General features: G+C 66.2%; 2 protein-coding genes across 2 annotated transcripts; one reads left to right on the forward strand and one right to left on the reverse strand.

Moving 5' to 3' along the window:
* Positions 1–14: 14 nt before the first annotated feature.
* On the reverse strand, positions 15–16437 carry AGPAT1 (1-acylglycerol-3-phosphate O-acyltransferase 1). Its single transcript, XM_089771612.1, has 7 exons — positions 16307–16437; positions 13172–13360; positions 12924–13057; positions 12391–12566; positions 3062–3157; positions 2797–2869; positions 15–1651 (listed from the first exon to the last, which is right to left on the reverse strand). Exons 2-7 carry the CDS (start codon positions 13354–13356, stop codon positions 1491–1493), a joined length of 825 nt encoding a protein of 274 aa, XP_089627738.1. The 5' UTR covers positions 13357–13360; positions 16307–16437; the 3' UTR covers positions 15–1490.
* A 4828-nt stretch (positions 16438–21265) lies between these two features.
* Positions 21266–23483, forward strand: RNF5 (ring finger protein 5). The gene is made up of 6 exons (XM_089771623.1): positions 21266–21461; positions 22076–22094; positions 22337–22449; positions 22584–22638; positions 22751–22859; positions 23251–23483. The coding sequence occupies exons 1-6, from the start codon at positions 21325–21327 to the stop codon at positions 23340–23342; spliced, it is 525 nt and encodes a 174-aa protein (XP_089627749.1). The 5' UTR covers positions 21266–21324; the 3' UTR covers positions 23343–23483.
* Positions 23484–23756: the final 273 nt, after the last annotated feature.

The raw sequence follows: 23756 nt of genomic DNA on the forward strand, positions 1-23756 counted from the left end.
CTCCATGGGGCAGCCACGTTCTACAGTGTTTATTAAAAGCAGAACGATCAGGGGCGCAGGGACCTGACCCACCCCACTGTCCCGGAGGAGGGGAGACTCGGGGGGACCGAGGGGAGATCATTAGGGGGCTGGGGGCCCCCCTCACCCCAAGTCCCCGCCGTGGGGCAGGGCAGGCCCAGGGAATAACTGGCAAATTCTCCCCCCATTACAGACGAAGAAACAATAAATACATATCATGGCCCCCTCCTCCTGGGGGCGTGGCCTGTCCTGACAGCCAATCGGTAACCAGAGCATCCAGTTCCCTCCCAAACAATATGAACCATGTGCCCCCCCATGAACATCCCATTTCCCCTCCCCCTCCCTGTCACCCCTCCCCTCCCTGCCATCCCAGCAGCCTCCCACCCCGCAGCTAGCCCCTCATGCCCTGCCCCCCTCCCTTCCTCTGATCCCCCCTCCCATGGCGAAAATTCCTGCCCCAGGCGGGGGGGATCTAGGCCCCCCAATTTCTCTTGAGGGGCTCACAGCACCAACCCCCCATCTATCCCACGGCATCTCCGCCTCTGGGGGCAGCGACACGGGGCCACGACACCCCCTTCCTGGGCAGGATCCATCCAGATTCAGGCGGGGGGATAATCATCCATCCCTTGCTGGGAGAGCTTTCCACTGAAAGGGGGGGGGCATGTCCCTCCTGCGTCCACTCCCCTGCCAACGTGGCACCGTCCGTCGTGTCCCTGGCGTGGCCTCCTTCCCGCGGGAGCCCACAGCTGGGGGAGCAGCCATGTGGGGCAGCAGTGAAAGAGTCTTCCCCCTGCACGAAGTTGGAGTGGAACGGTCTGTGGCTTGCTTCTATGCCCCCCCGTAGGAGGTCGGAGTGGAACGGTCCGTGGCTTCCTTCGCTCCTTCCCCCAGCAGGAGACTGGAGTGGAACAGTCCATTGTTTCTCCTCCCAGCCCCCCCAGCAGGAGGTTGGAGTGGAATGGTCTGCGGCTTCCTTTTCTGCTCCCCCAAAGGTTGAAGTGGAACATTCCACTAGGTCCTTTTCCCAAGTCCTCACCCCCCCCCCCGCATGAAAGGGAGGAATGGGTTGGTCCACAGTTTCTATTCCTTCTTCTCACAGCAGGCTGGAGTGGACCGGTCCATTGTTTCATCCTCCCCCCCCCACTCAGGAAACTTGCATGGATCAGTCCATGGTTCAGGCTGGAGTGGATCAGTCCATTGTTTCATCCCCAGGAAATTGGAGTGGATCAGTCCATGGTTTAATTTCCCCTTTCCCCCCCCATGGGAGGCTGGAGTGGTTCAGTCCATGTTGACAGGGCAGGAGAAGGTGATGGGGAAGGGGGGAGCGGGAGGTACCAAGTGCCTAAGCCGGGAGGGGAGTGTCGGAATGCTGGGTTAGTCGGTCTGGTCCATGACTGCCCTGCCTGGTAGGCGTGTCCGGCGCTGGCTCCGCCCCTCGGCGCTGGCTCCGCCCCGTCTGGGTGGCAAGGAGGTCACTGCGGGGCGGGGGGCTCCCGGCTGGGGCTCAGCTCTGCCGAGAGGCTGTCGAAGGCCTCGAGCATGACGTGGCGCACGCGCTCCGTCAGCGCCGGCACCTCCTCCGGGCCCAGCCCCCGCGTGGGCATGGGCGCCAGCACCTGGACCAGGCAGCGCCCTGCGGGGGAGGGGCGGTCAGCGGGGGGGCGGCACTTCCCTTCCCCGGCCACCCGGCCCCGCCTCCCCCTCTCTGCCCAGCCCCCCACGGCTCCCTTCCCCGTCTCCCCCTCTCTGCCCAGCCCCCCACGGCTCCCTTCCCCGTCTCCCCCTCTCTGCCCAGCCCCCCACGGCTCCCTTCCCCGTCTCCCCCTCTCTGCCCAGCCCCCCACGGCTCCCTTCCCCGTCTCCCCCTCTCTGCCCAGCCCCCCACGGCTCCCTTCCCCGTCTCCCCCTCTCTGCCCAGCCCCCCACGGCTCCCTTCCCGGTCTCCCCCTCTCTGCCCAGCCCCCCACGGCTCCCTTCCCCGCCTCCCCCTCTCTGCCCAGCCCCCCACGGCTCCCTTCCCCGCCTCCCCCTCTCTGCCCAGCCCCCCACGGCTCCCTTCCCCGTCTCCCCCTCTCTGCCCAGCCCCCCACGGCTCCCTTCCCCGTCTCCCCCTCTCTGCCCAGCCCCCCACGGCTCCCTTCCCCGTCTCCCCCTCTCTGCCCAGCCCCCCACGGCTCCCTTCCCCGTCTCCCCCTCTCTGCCCAGCCCCCCACGGCTCCCTTCCCCGTCTCCCCATCTCTGCCCAGCCCCCCACGGCTCCCTTCCCCGCCTGTGGCCCCCCCCCCCACACTCCCTTCCCCGTCTCCCCCTCTCTGCCCAGCCCCCCACGGCTCCCTTCCCCGTCTCCCCCTCTCTGCCCAGCCCCCCACGGCTCCCTTCCCCGCCTGCGGCCCCCCCCACACTCCCTTCCCGGTCTCCCCCTCTCTGCCCAGCCCCCACGGCTCCCTTCCCCGTCTCCCCCTCTCTGCCCAGCCCCCCACGGCTCCCTTCCCCGCCTGCGGCCCCCCCCACACTCCCTTCCCGGTCTCCCCCTCTCTGCCCAGCCCCCACGGCTCCCTTCCGCGCCTGCGGCCCCCCCCACACTCCCTTCCCGGTCTCCCCCTCTCTGCCCAGCCCTCCACAGCCCCTTTCCCTACCGGACCCCAACCTCTTCCTACTGCCAGCCCCTTTCCTCTCCCAAACAAATCCCCCAGCCCCTCCCCCATGGCCCTTCCACCGGACCCCTGGCCCTCCCGCACAGCCCGCCCCGCCCCCACCCCCATCTCGGGGGGCGCTCACCTGCTGTGAAGCGTCTCTCTTTCTTGCTGTAGAAATCGCGGTACGAGGACATGACGATCGGGATCACGGGCACCTGTGGGGTGGGGGCAGGAGGGGGTTAGAGGTGGGGGCTGAACCCTCTGCCCAACGCTCTGCCACCCCCTGTCCGGCACTGGCACGTGGCCACGACGTCGCACGCAGAGTCGGGCGTGCGAGGCGCCGTGCGAAAGGCCGTGGCCGGCCCGTGGCCTTGGCGCCGCCCGGCCGGGGGCCCGAGGGGACGTACCTGGGCTTGCACTGCCAGGTGGAAGGCCCCGCGCTTGAAGGGCAGCATGGAGCCGTTGTGATTCCTGGTGCCTTCCGGGAACACCCAGACCCGGACCTGCCGGAGAGGGGGGTGAGAGGGGGGCCGGCGCAGCCTCAGGGAGACCCCGGAGCCCCCCTCCACACACGGACCCCCCACGGAGACCCCGGAGCCCCCCCTCCACACATGGACCCCCCCACGGAGACCCCAGCGCCCCACCTTCACACATGGACCCCCCGACGGAGACCCCAGCGCCCCACCCTCCCCACATGGTCCCCCCCACGGAGACCCCAGCGCCCCCCCTCCACACATGGACCCCCCACAGAGACCCCAGCGCCCCTCCTCCCCCCCACATGGACCCCCCCACGGAGACCCCAGCGCCCCCCCTCCACACATGGACCCCCCACAGAGACCCCAGCGCCCCTCCTCCCCACATGGACCCCCCACGGAGACCCCAGCGCCCCCCCTCCACACATGGACCCCCCACGGAGACCCCAGCGCCCCCCCTCCACACATGGACCCCCCACAGAGACCCCAGCGCCCCCCCTCCACACATGGACCCCCCACAGAGACCCCAGCGCCCCCCCTCCCCCCCACACATGGACCCCCCCACGGAGACCCCAGCGCCCCCCCTCCACACATGGACCCCCGACGGAGACCCCAGCGCCCCCCCTCCACACATGGACCCCCCCACGGAGACCCCAGCGCCCCCCCTCCCCACATGGACCCCCCCACAGAGACCCCAGCGCCCCCCCTCCACACATGGACCCCCCACGGAGACCCCAGCGCCCCACCCTCCCCACATGGACCCCCCCACGGAGACCCCAGCGCCCCCCCTCCACACATGGACCCCCCACGGAGACCCCAGCGCCCCACCCTCCCCACATGGACCCCCCAACGGAGACCCCAGCGCCCCCCCTCCACACATGGACCCCCCCACGGAGACCCCAGCGCCCCCCCTCCACACATGGACCCCCCACGGAGACCCCAGCGCCCCCCCCCCCTTCACACATGGACCCCCGACGGAGACCCCAGCGCCCCCCTCCACACATGGACCCCCCACAGAGACCCCAGCGCCCCCCCTCCACACATGGACCCCCCACGGAGACCCCAGCGCCCCACCCTCCCCACATGAACCCCCCCACGGAGACCCCAGCGCCCCCCCTCCACACATGGACCCCCCACGGAGACCCCAGCGCCCCACCCTCCCCACATGGACCCCCCAACGGAGACCCCAGCGCCCCCCCTCCACACATGGACCCCCCACGGAGACCCCAGCGCCCCCCCTCCACACATGGACCCCCCACGGAGACCCCAGCGCCCCCCCTTCACACATGGACCCCCGACGGAGACCCCAGCGCCCCACCCTCCCCACATGGACCCCCCACGGAGACCCCAGCGCCCCCCTCCCCACATGGACCCCCCAACGGAGACCCCAGCGCCCCACCCTCCCCACATGGACCCCCCAACGGAGACCCCAGCGCCCCCCCTCCCCACATGGACCCCCCAACGGAGACCCCAGCGCCCCACCCTCCCCACATGGACCCCCCACGGAGACCCCAGCGCCCCCCTTCACACATGGACCCCCCCACGGAGACCCCAGCGCCCCACCCTCCCCACATGGACCCCCCACGGAGACCCCGGAGCCCCCCTCCACACATGGACCCCCCACGGAGACCCCAGCGCCCCCCTTCACACATGGACCCCCCCACGGAGACCCCAGCGCCCCCCTCCACACATGGACCCCCCACGGAGACCCCAGCGCCCCCCCTCCACACATGGACCCCCCCACGGAGACCCCAGCGCCCCCCCTTCACACATGGACCCCCGACGGAGACCCCAGCGCCCCACCCTCCCCACATGGACCCCCCCACGGAGACCCCAGCGCCCCCCTTCACACATGGACCCCCCCACGGAGACCCCAGCGCCCCCCTCCACACATGGACCCCCCCACGGAGACCCCAGCGCCCCCCTCCCCACATGGACCCCCCAACGGAGACCCCAGCGCCCCCCTCCCCACATGGACCCCCCAACGGAGACCCCAGCGCCCCCCTCCACACATGGACCCCCCCACGGAGACCCCAGCGCCCCACCCTCCCCACATGGACCCCCCAACGGAGACCCCAGCGCCCCACCCTCCCCACATGGACCCCCCCGACGGAGACCCCAGCGCCCCACCCTCCCCACATGGACCCCCCCGACGGAGACCCCAGCGCCCCACCCTCCCCACATGGACCCCCCGACGGAGACCCCAGCGCCCCCCCTCCACACATGGTCCCCCCCACGGAGCCCCTGGACACCCACCCCAAGAGGCCCCATGTGATGTAGCGGGGACGGTCCGAATTGTTTGCCTCTGGATTCGCTCAGTTTGCCCTGTGGGGTTTGGCAGTGACTGTGTGTGTTCGTGCCTCAGTTTCCCCGGGCCCTGCAGCACTGTCTGGTGGAGGTGGGGCAGGCCGGGCAGGACTCCCTGGGGAGGAACGTGAAGCCTTTCCATCCTGAGGGCTAGAGAGGGCAGATAACACCCTCGGCCCGGGAAGGGGGGGCTGCCCCAGGCTGGGGGTAGGGTTGGTTTCGGCGGGGTGAGGATGAGAGAAGGGGCTGGGAACAGAAGGGGGAGGGGCCCAGGACCCCTTCTCCCAGAGAGGACTAAGGCTCTGCCCTCCGTGTCTGTGCTGTCGATCCTGCGCTGCGCTGTGTCCCTGAGAACCGATCCACCTTCCCCTCGACCGGCCGGGGAGAGTCACGAATGGGGGTGCGGGGTTGGGGCCCTCCCACGCGGTGGTGGCAGCGGTGGGATGCGCTGGACCCAGTGGAGGGAGCATCCAGCAGGGAGGGGGCGCAGAAGAAGGAAGGGAGCTTGCAAGAGCCGGGCGCTGGAGGCCGTGAGAAGTGGGTCCAGGAAACAGAGGGGCCAGGGGGTCTAACCTAAGTGGGGTCTCTGAGAAGGGGTGTCTCTCCGCGGACCGTGGTCCCAGAAGGCGGAGGGGGCTACGGCCTAGCCCTGGTGGGGGTGGTGGCGCACTGAGGGGTTCCTGTGGGGCGGTGCAGGGAGAGGGGCCGGCCTGTGGGGAAAGCAACCAAGGCCCAGCTGATTGGGGGGGTGTTAAAACAAAGGAAGGGTGTGGCTTGGGGAAGAGTCCGTTTTAGCTGGGAACCATGAAGGGAGCGGACTAAGCGGAGTGCTGGGAGTCTGGGGCCCAGGCACCCCACCCCAGGGCCCTCCCCCCTTATCCCCACAGCACGCCTCCGCCGGGCTGAACCCGGACACTCCAGAAACCCCCTCCACTCCACGGCCCGGCGGAGCCTCAGTGCGGGATCGGGGGCCCTGACGCACCGGGTGGGGCAGGGCCCCCTGCGGAGCGAGAGCCCCGGGACCCTGGAGGTGGGTGGCAGGGAGGTGACGGGTTTCTGGGACATGGGGGCGGAGGGGACGCTGGCCCGAGCTAGCGGCCCCAGACCACATGGTGCCCAGCACCCAGCTGACCCTGAGGGGCAGAGACGGGACATAAGGACGGGGAGGCTGTGCCAGAGCAAAGGCCCGTCCAGCCCCGTGGCCTGTCGGCCCACAGCGCCCAGTGCCCCAGAGGGAGGGAACAGAACAGGGAGCCCTCCCCTGTCGCCCATTGCCAGCCTCTGACACACACAGGCCAGGGACCCCAGCCCTGCCCAGCCTGGCTACTGGCCATCGATGGACCCCTCCTCCATGGATCTATCCAGCTCTTTAGTGACCCCTGTTCAAGTCCTGCTCTTCACAGCTGTGGCACGGGGGGAGTTTGGAGGTTCAGGGGGGCGCTCAGTGCCTGGATGTGACTGGTTAATGTGACGGGGGGGGAGTTTTGGGGATTTGGGGGGCTGCATGCAAACATAAGAACGGCCGTACTGGGTCAGACCAAAGGTCCATCTAGCCCAGTATCCTGTCTGCCGACAGTGGCCAGCACCAGGTGCCCCAGAGAGGGTGGACCGAAGACAATGATCAAGCGATTTGTCTCCTGCCATCCCTCTCCAGCCTCTGACAGACAGAGGCCAAGGACACCATTTTATCCCCTGGCTAACAGCCTGTTATGGACCTAACCTCCATGAAATTATCCAGCTTCTCTTTAAACTATTACAGTCCTAGCCTTCACAGCCTCCTCTGGCAAGGAGTTCCACAGGTTGACAACACGCTGTGTGAAGAAGAACTTTCTTTTATTAGTTTTAAACCTGCTACCCATTAATTTCATTTGGTGTCCTCTAGTTCTTCTATTATGGGAACTAATAAATAACTTTTCTTTATCAGCCCTCTCCACACCACTCATGATTTTATAGACCTCTATCATATCCCCCCTCAGGCTCCTCTTTTCTAAACTGAAAAGTCCCAGTCGCTTTAACCTCTCCTCATATGGGACCCGTTCCAAACCCCTAATCATTTTAGTTGCCCTTTTCTGAACCCTTTCCAAGGCCAAAATATCTTTTTTGAGGTGAGGAGACCACATCTGTACACAGTATTCCAGATGTGGGCGTCCCATAGTTTTATACAGGGGCAGTAAGATATTCTGGGTCTTATTTTCTATCCCTTTCCTAATAATTCCCAGCATCCTATTTGCCTTTTTGACCGCCGCTACAAACTGTGTGGAAGTTTTCAGAGAACTGTCCACGATAACTCCAAGATCTTTCCTGATTTGTCATAGCCAAATTAGCCCCCATCATACTGTACGTATAGTTGGGGTTATTTTTCCCGATGTGCATTACTTTACACGTATCCACATTAAATTTCATTTGCCATTTTGTTGCCCAATCACTCAGTTTGGTGAGATCTTCTTGGAGTCCCTCACAGTCTGCTTCTGTCTTGACTATCCTGAACAGTTTTGTATCATCCGCAAACTTTCCCACCTCACTGCTTACCCCTTTCTCCAGATCATTTATGAATAAGTTGAACAGGATTGGTCCCAGGACTGACCCGTGGGGGACACCACTAGTTACCCCTCTCCAATCTGAAAATTTACCATTTATTCCTACCCTTTGTTTCCTGTCTTTTAACCAGTTCGCAATCCATGAAAGGACCTTCCCTCTTATCCCACGGCCATGGAATTTACACAAGAGCCTTTGGTGAGGAACCTTGTCAAAGGCTTTCTGAAAATCCAAGTATACTATATCTACTGGATCCCCCTTGGCCGCATGTTTGTTAACCTCTTCAAAGAACTCTAACAGATCAGTAAGACAGGATTTCCCTTTACAGAAACCATGTTGACTTTTGTCCAACAAATTACGTTCTTCTACATGCGTCACAATTTTATTTTATTCTTTACTATTGTAAAGACGGGTGCTCAGTGTTCAGTGTGAGAAGGGGAGGGAGTTTTGGGGGTTCAGGGGGGCTGCATGCAGAGGGGCGCTCAGTGCCCGGGTGTTACTGGTTAATGTGACAAGGGGGATGGAGATTTGGGGGTTCGGGGGGCTGCATGCAGAGGGGCGCTCAGTGCCCGGATGTGATTGGTTCAATGTGACAAGGGGGATGGAGATTTGGGGGTTCGGGGAGCTGCATGCAGAGGGGCGCTCAGTGCCCGGGTGTTACTGGTGAATGTGACAAGGGGGAGGGCGTTTTGGGGGTGGGGGGGCTGCGTGCAGAGGGGCACTCAGAGCCCGGATGTGACTGGTTCAATGTGACAAGGGGAGGGAGATTTGGGGGTTCGGGGGGCTGCGTGCAGGGGGGCTCAGAGCCCGGATGTGACTGGTTCAATGTGACAAGGGGGGTGTTTGTTGTTTCAGGGAACAGCCCAGAATCGTAGCCCGGTGTCTGGTGCCCCCGGCCCCGCTCAGAGGACGTGGCCGGCTCCGACCAGACGCCAGACAAGGGGCTGCAGAGAGAGACCCCAGTGACTGGCCCAGCGGGTTCCAGCAAGGGAGGAACATTGGCTGGGGAGGGGGGCAGAGAAGAGGGGCCCAGGCGACCCCCTTTCCTGGGGAGTGGACACAGGCCAGGGAGGGGCTGTTGCTGGGAGTGTTGGGGGCTCTACTGGGAGACGGGGGCTGTTTTGGGGACTGAGGGCAGAGCAGGCAGGACTCAGCCGGCTGCGGGGAGGCTGACGTGGGGCCGGGGCCGAGGCCGACTGGCCGGAGGGATCCGTTGTGTTCAACGCTCCATAACCCTCCTGCTGGGCGCTGGCTGGGAGTCGTGCTGGGCTGGGGAACAGGGAGGCGCTATTCCCTCTGGGAGTGGAGGCCTCGGGGGTCCAGAGGGAGGGGTCACGGCGGAGGCCGGCAGCTCACGGCAGAGGCTGGCGGCTGGAGGCCCCATCCCGGAGGCGGACGGGCAGACCCCCCCCCAGGTGAAAGTGGGCCCCCAGGAGAGGGTCGCCGCACTGGAGTGGCCCCCTGAGAAAGGGCCGTCTCACTCCCTGAGAAGGGGCTGCCGCACTGGAGAGGGGGATCCTGCCCAGGGACAGATGGGCCGCGTGTGGGGCACGACCTGTGGACAGCCGCATCCTCTGGCGAGGAGTTCCACAGGTTGACGGTGCGCTGAGTGAAAAACGGCCTTTGGTTTGTTTTAAACCTGCTGCTTTTTCATTAATTGGGTGACCTCAAGTAAATAACTTTTCCTCTTTCGCTTTCTCCCCACCCGTCGTGATTTTACAGACCTGGATCCTAGCCCCCCTGCGTCTGCGCTTTCCTAAGCTGCCAAGTCCCCGTCCTTTTCATCTCTCCTCACATGGGACCCGTCCCAAGCCCTGAATCATTTCTGTTGCCCTTTTCGGACCCTTTTCCAAGGCCAAGAGAGCTTTTCTGAGATGAGGCGCCCACGCCTGCGCGCAGGACTCCAGCCGGGGGCGCCCCAGGGGTTTACAGAGAGGCAATAAGAGATTCTCCGGCTGACTCTCTAGCCCTGTTTTCAGAGACATCCACAGTGACTCCCAGATCTCTCTCTGTGGCCCAGGTGCATCTGAAATGGGGGCCTACGGGGGGGTCCCAAGGAAGTGGGGGTGCACTGGCACCTGCCTGCTGGGGTGCTGATGGGCCGGGACCCAGATGATTGGCCTGAAGGACCCCACAATGCCCTGGTCGCTGTCCGTAGCCAGATCCGGCGAGGGGCCCTCAGCCCTGACCCTGGGGAGAGGCCCCTGCAGAGGGCGCAGGGCCCAGTCCCAGCAGACAAGGGGCCCCAGGGGGCTGAGCTCAGCAGGGTGGGACCCTGAACCCAGGCAGGGGAGGGGAACAGGAACAGGTCCCTGGCCCTGCCCCAGCGGCTGAATTCCAGGCGGAGGTGCAGGCAGACCCCTCCTCGCAGAGGCCGAGGGACCAGATTGGCCTCAGCGCAGCTCAGCCCCTGGGGGAGGCGGCCGGGAGAGATTCCTGGGGGGGGGGGGGATCCCTGTACTGGGAATGGCTTCCCCTAAGGAAGGGAGGGTCATGGGGGGTCCAGCGGCAGCTGCTGGTTCCCCAAAAGTATCGCCACAAGCTGCTGTGCCTGGCCCACGACGGCCCATTCGCGGGGCACCGGGGGACCCGGCTGAGCTGCTCCAACACTTCTCCCGGCCGGGGATCTTTGCGCCGTGCGGTGGTACTGCCGGGCCTGCGACAACAGCCGGGGGGGCCCAAGACGGGGGGCAAGCTGCCTGGGGGGCCTGCCCATCCTAGAGGAGCCTTTCCAGAGGGGGGCGCTGGCTCTAGTGGGGCCCCTTGGCCAGGCGACCCAACGGGGAACAAATCCAGCCTGGGAGCCGTGAGCTTGGCTCCCCCCCGCCCCGGGGCCGTGGCTCTGCCCTCTAGCGAGCAGACCCGGTGGCAGACGCTGCTGGCCCTGTTCAGCAGGGGGGTTCCCCCAGGAGTCCTCACGGACCAGGGGCCCCGCTTCATGTCGGCCCCGCTCCGGTGCCTGTGGGAGACGCACGGGGCCCGGCTCACCTGGACCCCAGCGTAGGGTGCCCGGCCCAGCGGGCTGGTGGGAGGTTCCCGGGGACCCTGAAGCAGATGCTGGAGGCCTTTATGCTCCGGCACCCGCAGGACTGGGACGAGTCCCTGCCCCCCTGCTGTCTGCACAGGGGGAGGCTCCCCAAGGGTCTGCCAGGCTCTCCGGGACCGAGCCGGGCTGCAGAAGGGAGGGGCCCCGGGCTTGCTGAGAGCGTTATGGGAAGGGGAGACCCCCCCGGATGCAGCGTCGGGGGCGGAGGACATCCTGGCTTTCCGGGAAAGGCTCGCTGGGCTCATGGGCCCGGCCAGGGCCCGAGGGAAGCGGAAGGGCTGGTCTGACCACAGCGCACGGGCCCGCGCCGGTGCCACTGGGGCCCAGGGGACGGGTGTCGTCCCCGTGCAGAACCACAAGTGGCCAGCAGCCAAGTGAGAGGGGCGCGGGGGGAGCCGTCCCACCAGGTGTGCGTACCCATTTGGGAGGCATTTCCGGGGTAACCCAGCGCCCCCGACCCGGCTGCACCAGACAACGGGGCCGAGGCCGCGCTGCTGAGACGGAGCCGGCTCCAGCAGGACGCTGTCGGGGTGGGTCTGTACTAAGGGGAGCGCCCACGTCACGGCCGCCGCCTGACCCCAGAGCGGGGCCGGAGCTTCCCCAGGCCCCTGGCGGAGTGACCCCGCTCGGCGGGGTCTGGGAGGGGAGAGAGGGGCCACAGGGGGACGGGGCCGATTGTGTTTGCCTCTGGAGTCGTGCTGTTTGCCCGGGGAGGGGGGGGGGGATTCGGCTGCCCTGTGCTGTTTGGCAGTGACGCTGTGTGTGCCTCAGTTTCCCCGGGCCCGGCAGCGCTGTCTGGACGAGGCGGGGGAGGCCGGGCAGGACTCACTAGGGAGGGATGTGCAGCTTCTCCATCCTGAGGGTCAGGGGAGGGCAGATAACACCCCGCGCCCGGGAAGGGGGGGACAGGGCCAGTGGGGCTGCACCAGGCTGGGCGTAGGGCCGGGGGGAAGGGTCAGGATGAGCGAAGGGGCTGGGAGCAGGAAGGGGGGGGAAGGGCCGGGGGGAAGGGTCAGGATGAGCGAAGGGGCTGGGAGCAGGAAGGGGGGGGTAGGGCCGGGGGGAAGGGTCAGGATGAGCGAAGGGGCTGGGAGCAGGAAGGGGGGGGAAGGGCTGGGACCCCTGTTCCCCGAGAGGAACCAGTCCTGTGCTGCACTGTGTCCCTGCGCCCCAACAACCCTGCTGCTCTACCGGCCGGCTCGGAGTCACGCCCGGCTGCGGATGGGGGCAGGGCCCGGAGGCAGGGCCCGGGGGCTCCCCCGTATCCCATGGCACCCCGCCGCCCCACCCTCCACACACGGACCCCCAGGCACCCACACCCCAAACGCGGGGCCCCCTCCCCCGACACCCAGGCCTCTGGGCCCCCCGGCCCTACGTTGTCCCGCAGCATGGTCTGGGCCGTCTCGGACATCACCCCGATGGCGTCGTCCGTCTTCTTGCGGTTGATGAAGATGATGCCGCCGAGCCAGCAGGCCAGCCCCACGGTGCCCATGTACATCAGCTCCTTCTTGGCGATGGGCACGCAGCGGTTCGGCAGGACCTCCATCATCCCTGCGGGCGGGCGGGCGTTAGCGGCGGGCGGCCCCGGCCTGCCAGCCCCACCCACTCCAGCCCTACCCCACGCAGCCTGCAGCCAGCCCTGCCCCACCCACCAACACTGCAGCCAGCCCCGCCCTGCCAGCCCCACCCACTCCAGCCCTACCCCAGGCAGCCTGCAGCCAGCTCTGCCCCACCCACCAACACTGCAGCCAGCCTCTGCCCCCCAACTTTATAGCCAGCCCCACCCCACTAGCCCTGCCCACTCACTCTGCATCCAGCCCCACCCCCCAACTCTGCCAGTAGCCCCGCCCCCCTCCCCACAGCGCTGACCCCGCCCCGCCCACATCCCCAGGGCCCCGCCCGGCGCACCCAGCAGGTCGAGGGAGCTCTGGTGGTTGGACACGACCACGTAGGGCTCGGCCAGCTCGAAGTTCTCCAGCCCGCGCACGTCGATGCGGATCCCGTACAGGTACTTCACGTGGTGCAGCATGAACCGGAGGATCCTGGGCGGGGGGCAGAGATGGCGTTGGGGGGGGCGGAGCCGGAGCGGCAGCAGCCCCCCCTCGGCCCCTCCCCCCGGCCCGGCCCCGCCCCCCGCGAGGGCCGCCCCGGCTCACCGCATGTTCTCCACGTTGCGGCCCCGCAGGGCGCAGAGCGGGATGGCCAGCACGGCCAGCGTCAGGATCCAGCCGTTGTAGAAGCCCATCTTGCAGAAGTAGCGGAAGGAGGCGCTGCACTCGTACAGCAGCGCCAGGGCCAGCAGCAGCAGGGCCAGCGCCCCCTGGGCCAGCAACAGCTCCATGGCTCTGCGTGGGGGAGACGCCCGTCACTGCCGGCCGGCCGGGGCCGGGGCCTGCAGACACACCGGCCGACGCTGCAGCAATACGGGTTCGCTGCCCCCCCCGAGCCCAGCGAAGGGCCCAGCGGGGACTCTCCGGAACCACCCCCGGGACAGCGACCGGGCGACGCACGAGGGGCGCGCACACCCCGGGCCGAACGCACGCCGCCTGCAGGGCGAGGTGACACGGCGGGAACGCTCTGCAGCACTATGCCACGGCGTGACTCAGTTTCCCCCGCCCCGTGGGGGAAGCAGACAGCACCCACAGAGGCGCGGCTCGGGCCGCCCCAGAGGAAGGGGGCTGGAGAGACCGCACCGGCACAAAGGGGTCCCCCCAGGGCTTCCACAGGGGCTGAGTGCAGAACGGGCACACGGGCGCCCTACGCACGAGAGCGAAAATCAGACATTCACACAGGCAGGGTCTTGTGTGTGCACGTGCATGGCTGTGCATCAGCACACACAGCTCAGCTGCACTACGCATGCACATTCGTTGTGCAACAACACATACAGAGCTCATCTGCAGCATACAAGCACACTGGTTGTGCAACGACACGCACACAGCTCGCCTGCACTATGCACACACTGGCTGTGCAACAACACGCCTGCACTATGCACGCACTGCATTTGCAATGACACGTGCACAGCTCACCTGCACTATGCGCACACACTGGTTGTGCAATATACACACACGGCTCACTTGCACTATGCGCACACACTGGTTGTGCAATATACACACACGGCACACCTGCACTATGCGCACACACTGGTTGTGCAATATACACACACGGCTCACTTGCACTATGCGCACACACTGGTTGTGCAATATACACACGCAGGGCTCAGCTAGGATATACTCCCAGGGAGCGTAACTCTGGACACACCCGGCCTATGCCCGCACTGTGCCCGTGTGCACGGTACACACATCTGTCCAGGAGGCAGACAGCTCACCCAGAGCACGACCGCAGCGTCCGTGCACAATCGTGCCGAGGGAACCGCACCCCCGGGCCATTGCTGCCGGTGCAGGGCCTGTTTCCCGTGCAAGGCGCTCGCCGGCAGCATGTTCACAAGGACCGTGCACACCGGACCGTGCACACACGGCACAGCCACACACACACCCCGCGGCTGCCAACGGAGCTGGCACCCAGCAGCTCCCCCTCCGCCAGCCCCTGATGCTCTGGGGCAGGGGAAGCTTCTCCAGCCCCATTGGCTCCCCCCGCCAGCTGCCCCATATGCACGCCCAGAGCCATCCCCGCCACGTGTCTTGCACCCATACCCTGTGCACCTGTCAACGGGAGCCCCAGCACACAGCGCCTCACACCGTGCGTGGGTTACATCCTGCTCGTCGCACACCTGCGAGGCGTGTGACTGAGTGCCTCCCACCCTGCCAGGCACACACCCGCCGGGCATGCGACATTCGCTCTCTTCACATGGGGCGTGCAACCTGGTGCCACGTGTACGCACACCCATCCCAAACACTGTCTGTACACACACACCGTCTGCAGCGTGTGTGAGAGAGAGAGACACGGCGTAGTGACAGGAGGTGCCCTGGGTACAGTGCGTGGCCTGCCTGGATACGTGCTGTCTCCACACCATGTCTCACACACACACAGTGTAAAGGAAACACACGCTGCACAGAAATACACTCGGAGTCCTCGCCCAAAGGCAGGGTGTGTATAGTGCACAACCGACCATACACAACCCCCCGCACACATGCCTCGAGCACACCTCTCTGCCGGGTGCACACAGCTGTCGGCGGGGAATTTCCGCAGGGTTGTGGGGGTCCGACTGTTCAGTCCCGGAGAGGTGACACCAGGGGCGGGGCCTGGCTGGAACCCCCTCCCCCAGCTTGGCACAAGGAAGGCAAAGGCCTGTGGGTTCCCCTGCCCATGGCTGTAGGACAGGCGGATGCCAGTGAAAACCGGGGGTAGCTCCAGATCTCTGCAACGGGGGCTGCAAGGAGGCCGTGTCAGGCGCGACCCCAAGCCGCACCCGGGCCCTACAAGCGGCTCCTCCTGCAAGCCCCTGACTCCAGGAACCGGAGTTGGGGGCCCACCAGTCTGCTCCTCCGGTGCACCGCCCGGGAAGGGCGCGGGACCCACGCCACCGGCGCAGGGTGGGAACCTCCGGCCAGGAGGTGAGAGCTGGAGAGGAAGGAAGCTAAGTGGGCCGGGCCTCGCCTGACGCACCCCCAGCTGGGGAGAAGCGGGGCCGGGGGCATGGTACAGCCCAACAGACGGCACCGGATCCAGGAGAGATTTGCACGCCCGGCGTGCGACACGCTCTGCACGGGGGACACGTGGGGGCTGCTGCACACACGAGGGGCCCGGTGTAACACTGCCGGCCTGCAGGGTGCAACTCGGGGTGTGCATCACACCGCCTGTACCACACACGGCCCCTGCCCATGCTGCAGGGGGAATGCACACGCCACGGGCGGCTGCCTGTCTCACACACACAAAGACCATCTCGGCTTGTGCCCCCGACCCCCCAGGGCCTGCGACTTCAAGCCCACCACACGCTGCCCCCCCAAACTGTGACCCTGCAGCACACACAGGCGAGCCAGCCCCTCTCCCTGCACCCCGGAGACAGGGAGCTCTGGGGCCCTGGCCCCCCAAGACTGGCCTCAGGCTGGGGTGTGGGGCAGGACCAGCTGATCCAGGAAGGGGAAGTGATGAAGGGGGGAGCAGGGATGGGGGGGTGACGGTGAACCCCCCGCCAGGCCCTGCTGGGCACCTCCCTCCCCCCGGGGGCATGTCAGGCAGTGAGCCCCGTGCCCCCCCCAGACCCCTCCAGCCCCACAACCCCCCCCCCCGCCAGCAGTGAGCCCCCAGCCCCCCTCCAGCAGGGAGCACCCCCAAACCCGGCCCAGCCCCCCGCCTCCTGCTCCCCCGCCAATAGCGACCCCCCCCCCCCGCACCTGGCTGCGGCGCTACCCCCCCCGGCGGCGGGGCCGGGCCATGGCGCGGCGGCGGCTGATGCTGCGGCCGGGATGCTGCACCCCCCGGCCGGAAGTGGGGGGGGCGCGTGACGGGCATCCCGGGCAGCCAATCAGCGCCGCGCCTGCGCCTCCAGCATCCCCCCCCTCCCCAGCCCGCCCGGCCCCTCCCCCTTCCGCCGCCCCCCACCCCTCCCCATCTTCCCCTTAGCCCCTCCCCCTCCCTCCCTCCTGCCCCGCGCCCCCCCCCCAGCCCGCCTGGCCCCTCCCCCTCTTCTCCCGCCCCCAACCCCCAGCTCCTGCCCCATAGCCCCCCGCCAATAGTGAACCCCCAGCTCCTGCCCCACAGCCCCCGCCAATAGTGAACCCCCAGCTCCTGCCCCATAGCCCCCCCGCCAATAGTGAACCCCCAGCTCCTGCCCCATAGCCCCCCGCCAATAGTGAACCCCCAGCTCCTGCCCCATAGCCCCCCCCCCCAGCTCCTGCCCCATAGCCCCCCGCCAATAGTGAACCCCCCAACCCCCCCCTGCCCCCCCCCATAGCCCCCCGCCAATAGTGAACCCCCAGCTCCTGCCCCATAGCCCCCCGCCAATAGTGAACCCCCAACCCCCCCCCCCCCCGCCAATAGTGAACCCCCAGCTCCTGCCCCATAGCCCCCCGCCAATAGTGAACCCCCAGCTCCTGCCCCATAGCCCCCCGCCAATAGTGAACCCCCCAACCCCCGCCCCCCCCCCCCGCCAACCCCCAGCTCCTGCCCCATAGCCCCCCGCCAATAGTGAACCCCCAACCCCCAGCTCCTGCCCCATAGCCCCCCGCCAATAGTGAACCCCCCAACCCCCGCCCCCCCCAACCCCCAGCTCCTGCCCCATAGCCCCCCCGCCAATAGTGAACCCCCAGCTCCTGCCCCATAGCCCCCCCGCCACCCCCAACCCCCAGCTCCTGCCCCATAGCCCCCCCGCCAATAGTGAACCCCCAGCTCCTGCCCCATAGCCCCCCGCCAATAGTGAACCCCCAGCTCCTGCCCCATAGCCCCCCGCCAATAGTGAACCCCCAACCCCCAGCTCCTGCCCCATAGCCCCCCGCCAATAGTGAACCCCCCAACCCCCAGCTCCTGCCCCATAGCCCCCCGCCAATAGTGAACCCCCAGCTCCTGCCCCATAGCCCCCCGCCAATAGTGCCCCCAACCCCCAGCTCCTGCCCCATAGCCCCCCCCCAATAGTGAGCCCCCCAACCCCCAGCTCCTGCCCCATAGCCCCCCCACCAATAGTGAGCCCCCCAACCCCCAGCTCCTGCCCCATAGCCCCCCCGCCAATAGTGAGCCCCCCAACCCCCAGCTCCTGCCCCATAGCTCTCTGCCAATAGTGAGCCCCCAACCCCAAGCTCCTGCCCCATAGCCTCCCTCCCCCGCCAATAGTGAGCCCCCCAACTCCCAGCTCCTGCCCCATAGCTCTCTGCCAATAGTGAGCCCCCAACCCCAAGCTCCTGCCCCATAGCTCCCCTGCCAATAGTGAGCCCCCCAACCCCCAGCTCCTGCCCCATAGCCTCCCTCCCCCGCCAGCAGGAAGCCCCCCCTGGGGGCTCAGATTAGGTTAGGTTCAGATTAACCTGGCTGTGGGGGGTTAGTGTTTGGGTTCCAGTTAGGTAAGGGTTCTGGTTCGAGTTAGGTTAGGATTCAAGTTAGGTTAGGGGTCGGATTAAGGTTCAGGTTAGGGTTCCGGTTAGTGTTTGGGTTCAGGTTAGGTTAGCGTTAGGGTTAGGGTTAGGGTTCTGGTTAGGGTTAGGTTAGGGTTCCGGTTAGTATTCGGGTTCAGGTTAGGTTAGGGTTCTGGTTAGGGTTAGGGTTTGGGTTAGGTTCCGGTTAGTGTTCAGGTTAAGGTTCTGGTTAGGTTTGGGTTTAGGTTAGTGTTCGGGTTCCGGTTAGGTTTGGATTCAGGTTAGGTTAGGGTTAGGGTTCTGGTTAGCTTTCCGGATAGGTTTGGATTCAGGTTAGGTTAGGGTTAGGGTTCTGGTTAGAGTTCTGGTTAGGTTAGGGTTCAGGTTCTGGTTAGGGTTCCGGTTAGGTTTGAATTCAGGTTAGGTTAGGGTTAGGGTTCTGGTTAGAGTTCTGGTTAGGTTAGGGTTCAGGTTAGGTTAGGGTTCTGGTTAGGGTTCCGGTTAGGTTTGAATTCAGGTTAGGTTAGGGTTAGGGTTCTGGTTAGAGTTCTGGTTAGGTTAGGGTTCAGGTTAGGTTAGGGTTAGGGTTCCGGTTAGGTTTGAATTCAGGCTAGGTTTGGGTTAGGGTTCTGGTTAGAGTTCTGGTTAGGTTAGGGTTCAGGTTAGGTTAGGGTTAGGGTTCCGGTTAGGTTTGAATTCAGGCTAGGTTAGGGTTAGGGTTCTGGTTAGAGTTCTGGTTAGGTTAGGGTTAGGGTTCTGGTTAGGGTTCCGGTTAGGTTAGGGGTAGGGTCCTGGTGAGAGTTCTGGTTAGGTTAGGGGTAGGGTCCTGGTGAGAGTTCTGGTTAGGTTAGGGGTAGGGTCCTGGTGAGAGTTCTGGTTAGGTTAGGGTTCTGGTTAGGGTTCCGGTTAGGTTAGGGCTAGGGTCCTGGTGAGAGTTCTGGTTAGGTTAGGGTTCTGGTTAGGGTTCCGGTTAGGTTAGGGGTAGGGTCCTGGTGAGAGTTCTGGTTAGGTTAGGGTTCCGGTTAGGTTAGGGGTCGGATTCACGTTAGGTTCAGATTAAGTTTGGGTTTGCTTCAGGTTTGGGTTTGGGTTCAAATTAACCTTTGGTCTCCTGCCTTGACTCCTTCTGCTCTTCCAGCTACTCCCCTTCCTTTCCTGATCTGCTGTGTGTTCCCATGTCCCTGTGTCCTTCCTTCAGCGCCTCCTCTCTCCGGCCCGCACCGTCTGTGGCCTGCACGTCTGGGGCCATAAGAGCAGCCAGGCTGGGGCAGACCAAAGGCCCGTCCAGCCCAGTGTCCTGTCTGCCCAGTGGCCAGTGTCCCATAGGGAGGAACGGAACAGGGAACCATCCAGGGATCCCTCCCGTCTCCCATTGCCAGCCTCTGACTCACGGAGGCCAGAGACACCAGCCCTGGCCTGGCTAATAGCCATTGATGGACCCAACCTCCATGAATCTATCCAGCTCTTTCTTGACCCTTTTAAAGTCCTGGCGAGGAGTTCCACAGGTTGACTGTTCACGGCATGAAGAAAATCTTCCTTTGGTCTCTGGCCTCTGCCCAGTCTGTGTCCTTCACGTCTGCTGTCTGGTCTCAGCCTGATCTTTGCCCTACATGTCCCAGTCTCTGCCCCTCACGGGCTCTATTGCCTCCGTCCCCCTCTGCCGCCTTCCCCCTCTCCTTCGGGGCTGGCTTGGCCTCAGGGGCAGACGGGGGCTAGGGAGCTGAAGTTGCTGGGTGTTAGGGGACATGTGGGGGAGGGGCTGAGGTTGCCAGGTGTTAGGGGGCAAGCGGGGGAGGGGCTGAGGTTGCCAGATGTTAGGGGGCAGGTGGGGGAAGGGGTGATGTTGCCAGATGTTAGGGGGCAGGTGGGGGAGGGGCTCAGGTTGCCGGGTGTTAGGAGGCAGGTGGGGGAGGGGCTCAGGTTGCTGGGTGTTAGGGGACAGGCAGGGCTGGGGGAGGGGAGGCGCTCAGGTTTCCGGGTGTTAGGGGGCAGGTGGGGGAGGGGCGGGGGGAGGGGGCAGGTGGGGGAGGGGCTCAGGTTGCTGGGTGTTAGGGGACAGGCGGGGGGGGCTGGGGGAGGGGCAAGGGCTCAGGTTTCCGGGTGTTAGGGGGCAAGCGGGGGAAGGGCTCAGGTTGCCGGGTGTGAGGGGGCAAGTGGGGGAGGGGCTCAGGTTGCCGGGTGTGAGGGGGCAGGCGGGGGAGGGGCTCAGGTTGCCGGGTGTGAGGGGGCAGGCGGGGGAGGGGCTCAGGTTGCCAGGCGTTCATGGGCAGAAGGGGGAGGGGCCCAGGTTGCCAGGCGTTCATGGGCAGAAGGGGGAGGGGCTCAGGTTGCTGGGCGTCCAGGGGCTCCAGGATTGGCCATGATGGGAGGGGGCGGGGCTGCAGTGGGTGGAGCTGCAGGTTACCATGGCGATAGGGTTGGGTTGACGGGCCTGGGGCTGGCAGTTGCCACAGTAACGAACAAGGAGACAGGGTGGGATGTGTGGTTGTCATGACAACGTGGTTGGGTTGGCACTTGCCATGGCCCGTGAGTGGTTGCCACGGTGACACAGAGGGGATGACAGCAGCCATATTGGAATGGGTGGTTGCCATGGTGATGCGGTGGTAGGGGATGGGTGCCATGGTGATGTAGCTGGGTGACCGTTATCATGGGGGGGGGGGGGTGAGTGTGTTGGTTGCCATGGTGACAGTGGCCATGGTGACAGTGGCCATGGTTACAGAACTGTCCCGCCCACGCACGCTCTCTGGCCATTGACCAGACCCTGGGCGGTAGGCCGCACACCGGAAGTGCCTATCCCTGCATAGCCAATCAGAGCTCTCCTCCACTCCCCAGCCAGGTGCCATTCCCCAATCACTTCCGGGTCCCGGTGCTAGCGGGACGCTCATTGGCTCCTGGCGATGTCGATCATTCTGTGACCGCCCCTTGCCGGTCTGCAGCCGAGCGGTGCCGTTCGAGTGACATCCGCCAGGGCCAATGAACACGCGTTCGGTCGCCTCGAAACCCCGCCCCACGGGGCTGTCAATCAAGACTTTCGCCTCCCCGCCAGTATCCAGCTCTCCGCCGCTAGCCAGTCACATGATGCATTAGGATTGACAGCAGCGCCAGCCAATAGCGATTGGCGCCTGAAGGCGCGGCAGGACGAACGTCCTAAGCAGGACTGGCCAATGGGCGGCGGGCGGAGATTGAGTGGCAGCCACGTCACCCAATGGACTCGCCAGGAGGACGTGCGGGTGGATTGACAGCCACCGCGCCCGTCGAGCGAGTGGGATGTGTTGATTGGCCGCGGGGGCGGCCAATGGGCTTAGCCACGGGGAGGCGGGGGCGTGGCCCGTCCCGCGGGGCGGAAGATGGCGGCGGGGACGGGCCCGGGGGTCCCGGACGGGGGCCCCGAGGGGCCAAATCGCGACCGTGGCGCCTTCGAATGTAACATCTGCCTGGAGCCCGCGCGCGAGGCGGTGATCGGCCTCTGCGGGCACCTGTACTGGTGCGGGGGGCGGGGCGTGGGGGAGGGGCAGAGGGGGAGGGGCGGGGCATGGGGGCGGGGGGAGGGGGCGGGGGGAGGGGCAGGCTGGAAGGGTGGGGGAGGGGAGGTGTTGAGGGGGAGGGGCAGGCTGGAAGGGTGGGGGAGGGGAGGTGTTGAGGGGGAGGGGCAGGCTGGAAGGGTGGGGGAGGGGAGGTGTTGGGGGGGGGGCAGGCTGGAAGGGGGGGGAGGGGCAGGCTGGAAGGGTGGGGGAGGGGAGGTGTTGAGGGGGAGGGGCAGGCTGGAAGGGTGGGGGAGGGGAGGTGTTGAGGGGGAGGGGCAGGCTGGAAGGGTGGGGGAGGGGAGGTGTTGGGGCAGAGGGGGAGGGGCAGGCTGGAAGGGTGGGGGAGGGGAGGTGTTGAGGGGGAGGGGCAGGCTGGAAGGGTGGGGGAGGGGAGGTGTTGAGGGGGAGGGGCAGGCTGGAAGGGTGGGGGAGGGGAGGTGTTGAGGGGGAGGGGCAGGCTGGAAGGGTGGGGGAGGGGAGGTGTTGAGGGGGAAGGGCAGGCTGGAAGGGTGGGGGAGGCGCGTGGGGGGGCAGGAACAATGTGTAATTGTTTCTCTCTCTCTCTCTCTCTCAGCTGGCCCTGCCTGCACCAGGTGAGCCTTAGAGGGAGGGGGCAGGAACTTCCTTGCCCCCCCCCACACTTGATCCTTCAGGATTCCCCCACCAGTCCCCTTCCCATGCGGCCTCCAGACCTCCCTGCCGGCCCTAAGCCCCCATATGCCAGTGCCTGCCCCCCCCCCCCCCCCGCAGCTGCCCCACCCCCACGCTCCATCGGACAGGGCGGGCGGGGGAGCTGTGGAGGGGGCCGGGCGCTAACCTGCCCCTCCCCCCGCAGTGGCTGGAGACCCGCCCGGAGCGCCAGGAGTGCCCCGTCTGCAAAGCTGGCATCAGCCGGGACAAGGTCATCCCCCTCTACGGCCGGGGCAGCGCGGGGCAGCAGGACCCCAGGTGCGGGGGATGGGGGTGGGACCCATGTCTGGGGGAGGGGGGTGGAGAACAGAAGCGGACGGACGGGACGCGTATGGGGGCAGGGAGGGGGCATGTTCTGACCCATCCCCCACCGTCTCTCTCGCCCTCCACAGGCTGAAGACCCCCCCTCGGCCCCGAGCGCAGCGCCCAGAGCCGGAGAGTCGCGGGGTTAGTACGGGGCAGCGGGGCTCTCCCCCGGGGCTAAGCCCCCCCCAACCCTCCCCGGGGCCGAGCCCCCCCACACCCTCCTGACAGAACTAAGTGCCCCCCCTCTCCACAGGGCCCAGCCCCCGCCTACCCCGACGCTGGCTTCCACATGGCTTTTGGGATCGGAGCCTTCCCCTTTGGCATCTTCACCACCGTGCTTCGGGGCCCTGAAGCAAGAGCAGGTAACACCCCCCCCCCCCCCCCGTTCTCCCCGCTGCAGACCCCCCCCGTATCCCTGCTCCTCCCCCCGTCCACTTCAATGCCTCCTGCTACCCCCCCCCAGATCCCCTGCCCTGACTCCTGCCCCCCCCCCCCCAGTCCACTCCAACTCCTCCTGCTACCCACCCCGCTGCAGACCCCCACCCGTCCAGCTACCCCACCCCCGGTCTCCCTGCTGCAGAGCCCCCCCACCCCTGCTGCCCCCCCACAACCTGTCCACTCCAATTCCTAGTACCCCAACCCCCCCCCCCCCCCCGTTTCCTACTCCCGCTGTTCTATCCTGGACCCAGGCCAGCGCTGGGCCAGGAGGGCTGGCTGGGTTCCCTCCCCCCTCACTTACCTCTCTCCCCCCAGATGAGGCTGGAGCCCCCCGCCCCTCCAGCTGGCAGGACTCGCTCTTCCTCTTCATCGCCATCTTCTTCTTCTTCTGGCTTCTCAGCGTCTGACCCCCCCACTCCAGGGGCCCCACCCAAGCTGCTGCCGGACTCGCCCCCTGCCCCGACAGCCGTGGGCGGAGACCCCCCGACTCCTGTGCCCACCTGGGGCAGCTCTGAATTTGGGGGGGGCTGCTGCAGGTCAGCCCCCTGCTGAACACTCCACAATTTAAGTGCCCCCCCAGCATGCTCACCCCCTACTGGCAGGCCCAGGAACTGCAGAACGGACAGGAGCGCAGCTGGGGGGGGGGGGACGGTTTTTTCTGGTATTGATCCAATCATGGCTTTGAGGTGAACTGCTGGGGGGGGGGGGAATGGATTCCCAGTGTACACTGCCAGCTCTGATTAAAACTCCTGGCCACTTCTCAGCCCTCTGCAGCGTCGGGGGGCAGCCGGCCTCAGCTGTTGGCCAGGGAGCGGACCCTG

Source organism: Pelodiscus sinensis, chromosome 19, assembly GCF_052426305.1.
Source record: "Pelodiscus sinensis isolate ZL-2025 chromosome 19, ASM5242630v1, whole genome shotgun sequence".
Classification (NCBI taxonomy): domain Eukaryota; kingdom Metazoa; phylum Chordata; order Testudines; family Trionychidae; genus Pelodiscus; species Pelodiscus sinensis.

Coding starts and splice junctions, on each gene's coding strand:
- AGPAT1 (XM_089771612.1), bottom strand. CDS start 13,356: ATGGAGCTGTTGCTGGCCCAGGGGGCGCTGGCCCTGCTGCTGCTGGCC. Junction 12,567..12,923: donor GAGCTCCCTCGACCTGCTGG/GTGCGCCGGGCG, acceptor GCCCGCCCGCAG/GGATGATGGAGGTCCTGCCG. Junction 2,870..3,061: donor ACCTGGCAGTGCAAGCCCAG/GTACGTCCCCTC, acceptor CCCACCCCACAG/GTGCCCGTGATCCCGATCGT.
- RNF5 (XM_089771623.1), top strand. CDS start 21,325: ATGGCGGCGGGGACGGGCCCGGGGGTCCCGGACGGGGGCCCCGAGGGG. Junction 22,450..22,583: donor GCGGGGCAGCAGGACCCCAG/GTGCGGGGGATG, acceptor CGCCCTCCACAG/GCTGAAGACCCCCCCTCGGC. Junction 22,860..23,250: donor GGGCCCTGAAGCAAGAGCAG/GTAACACCCCCC, acceptor CTCTCCCCCCAG/ATGAGGCTGGAGCCCCCCGC.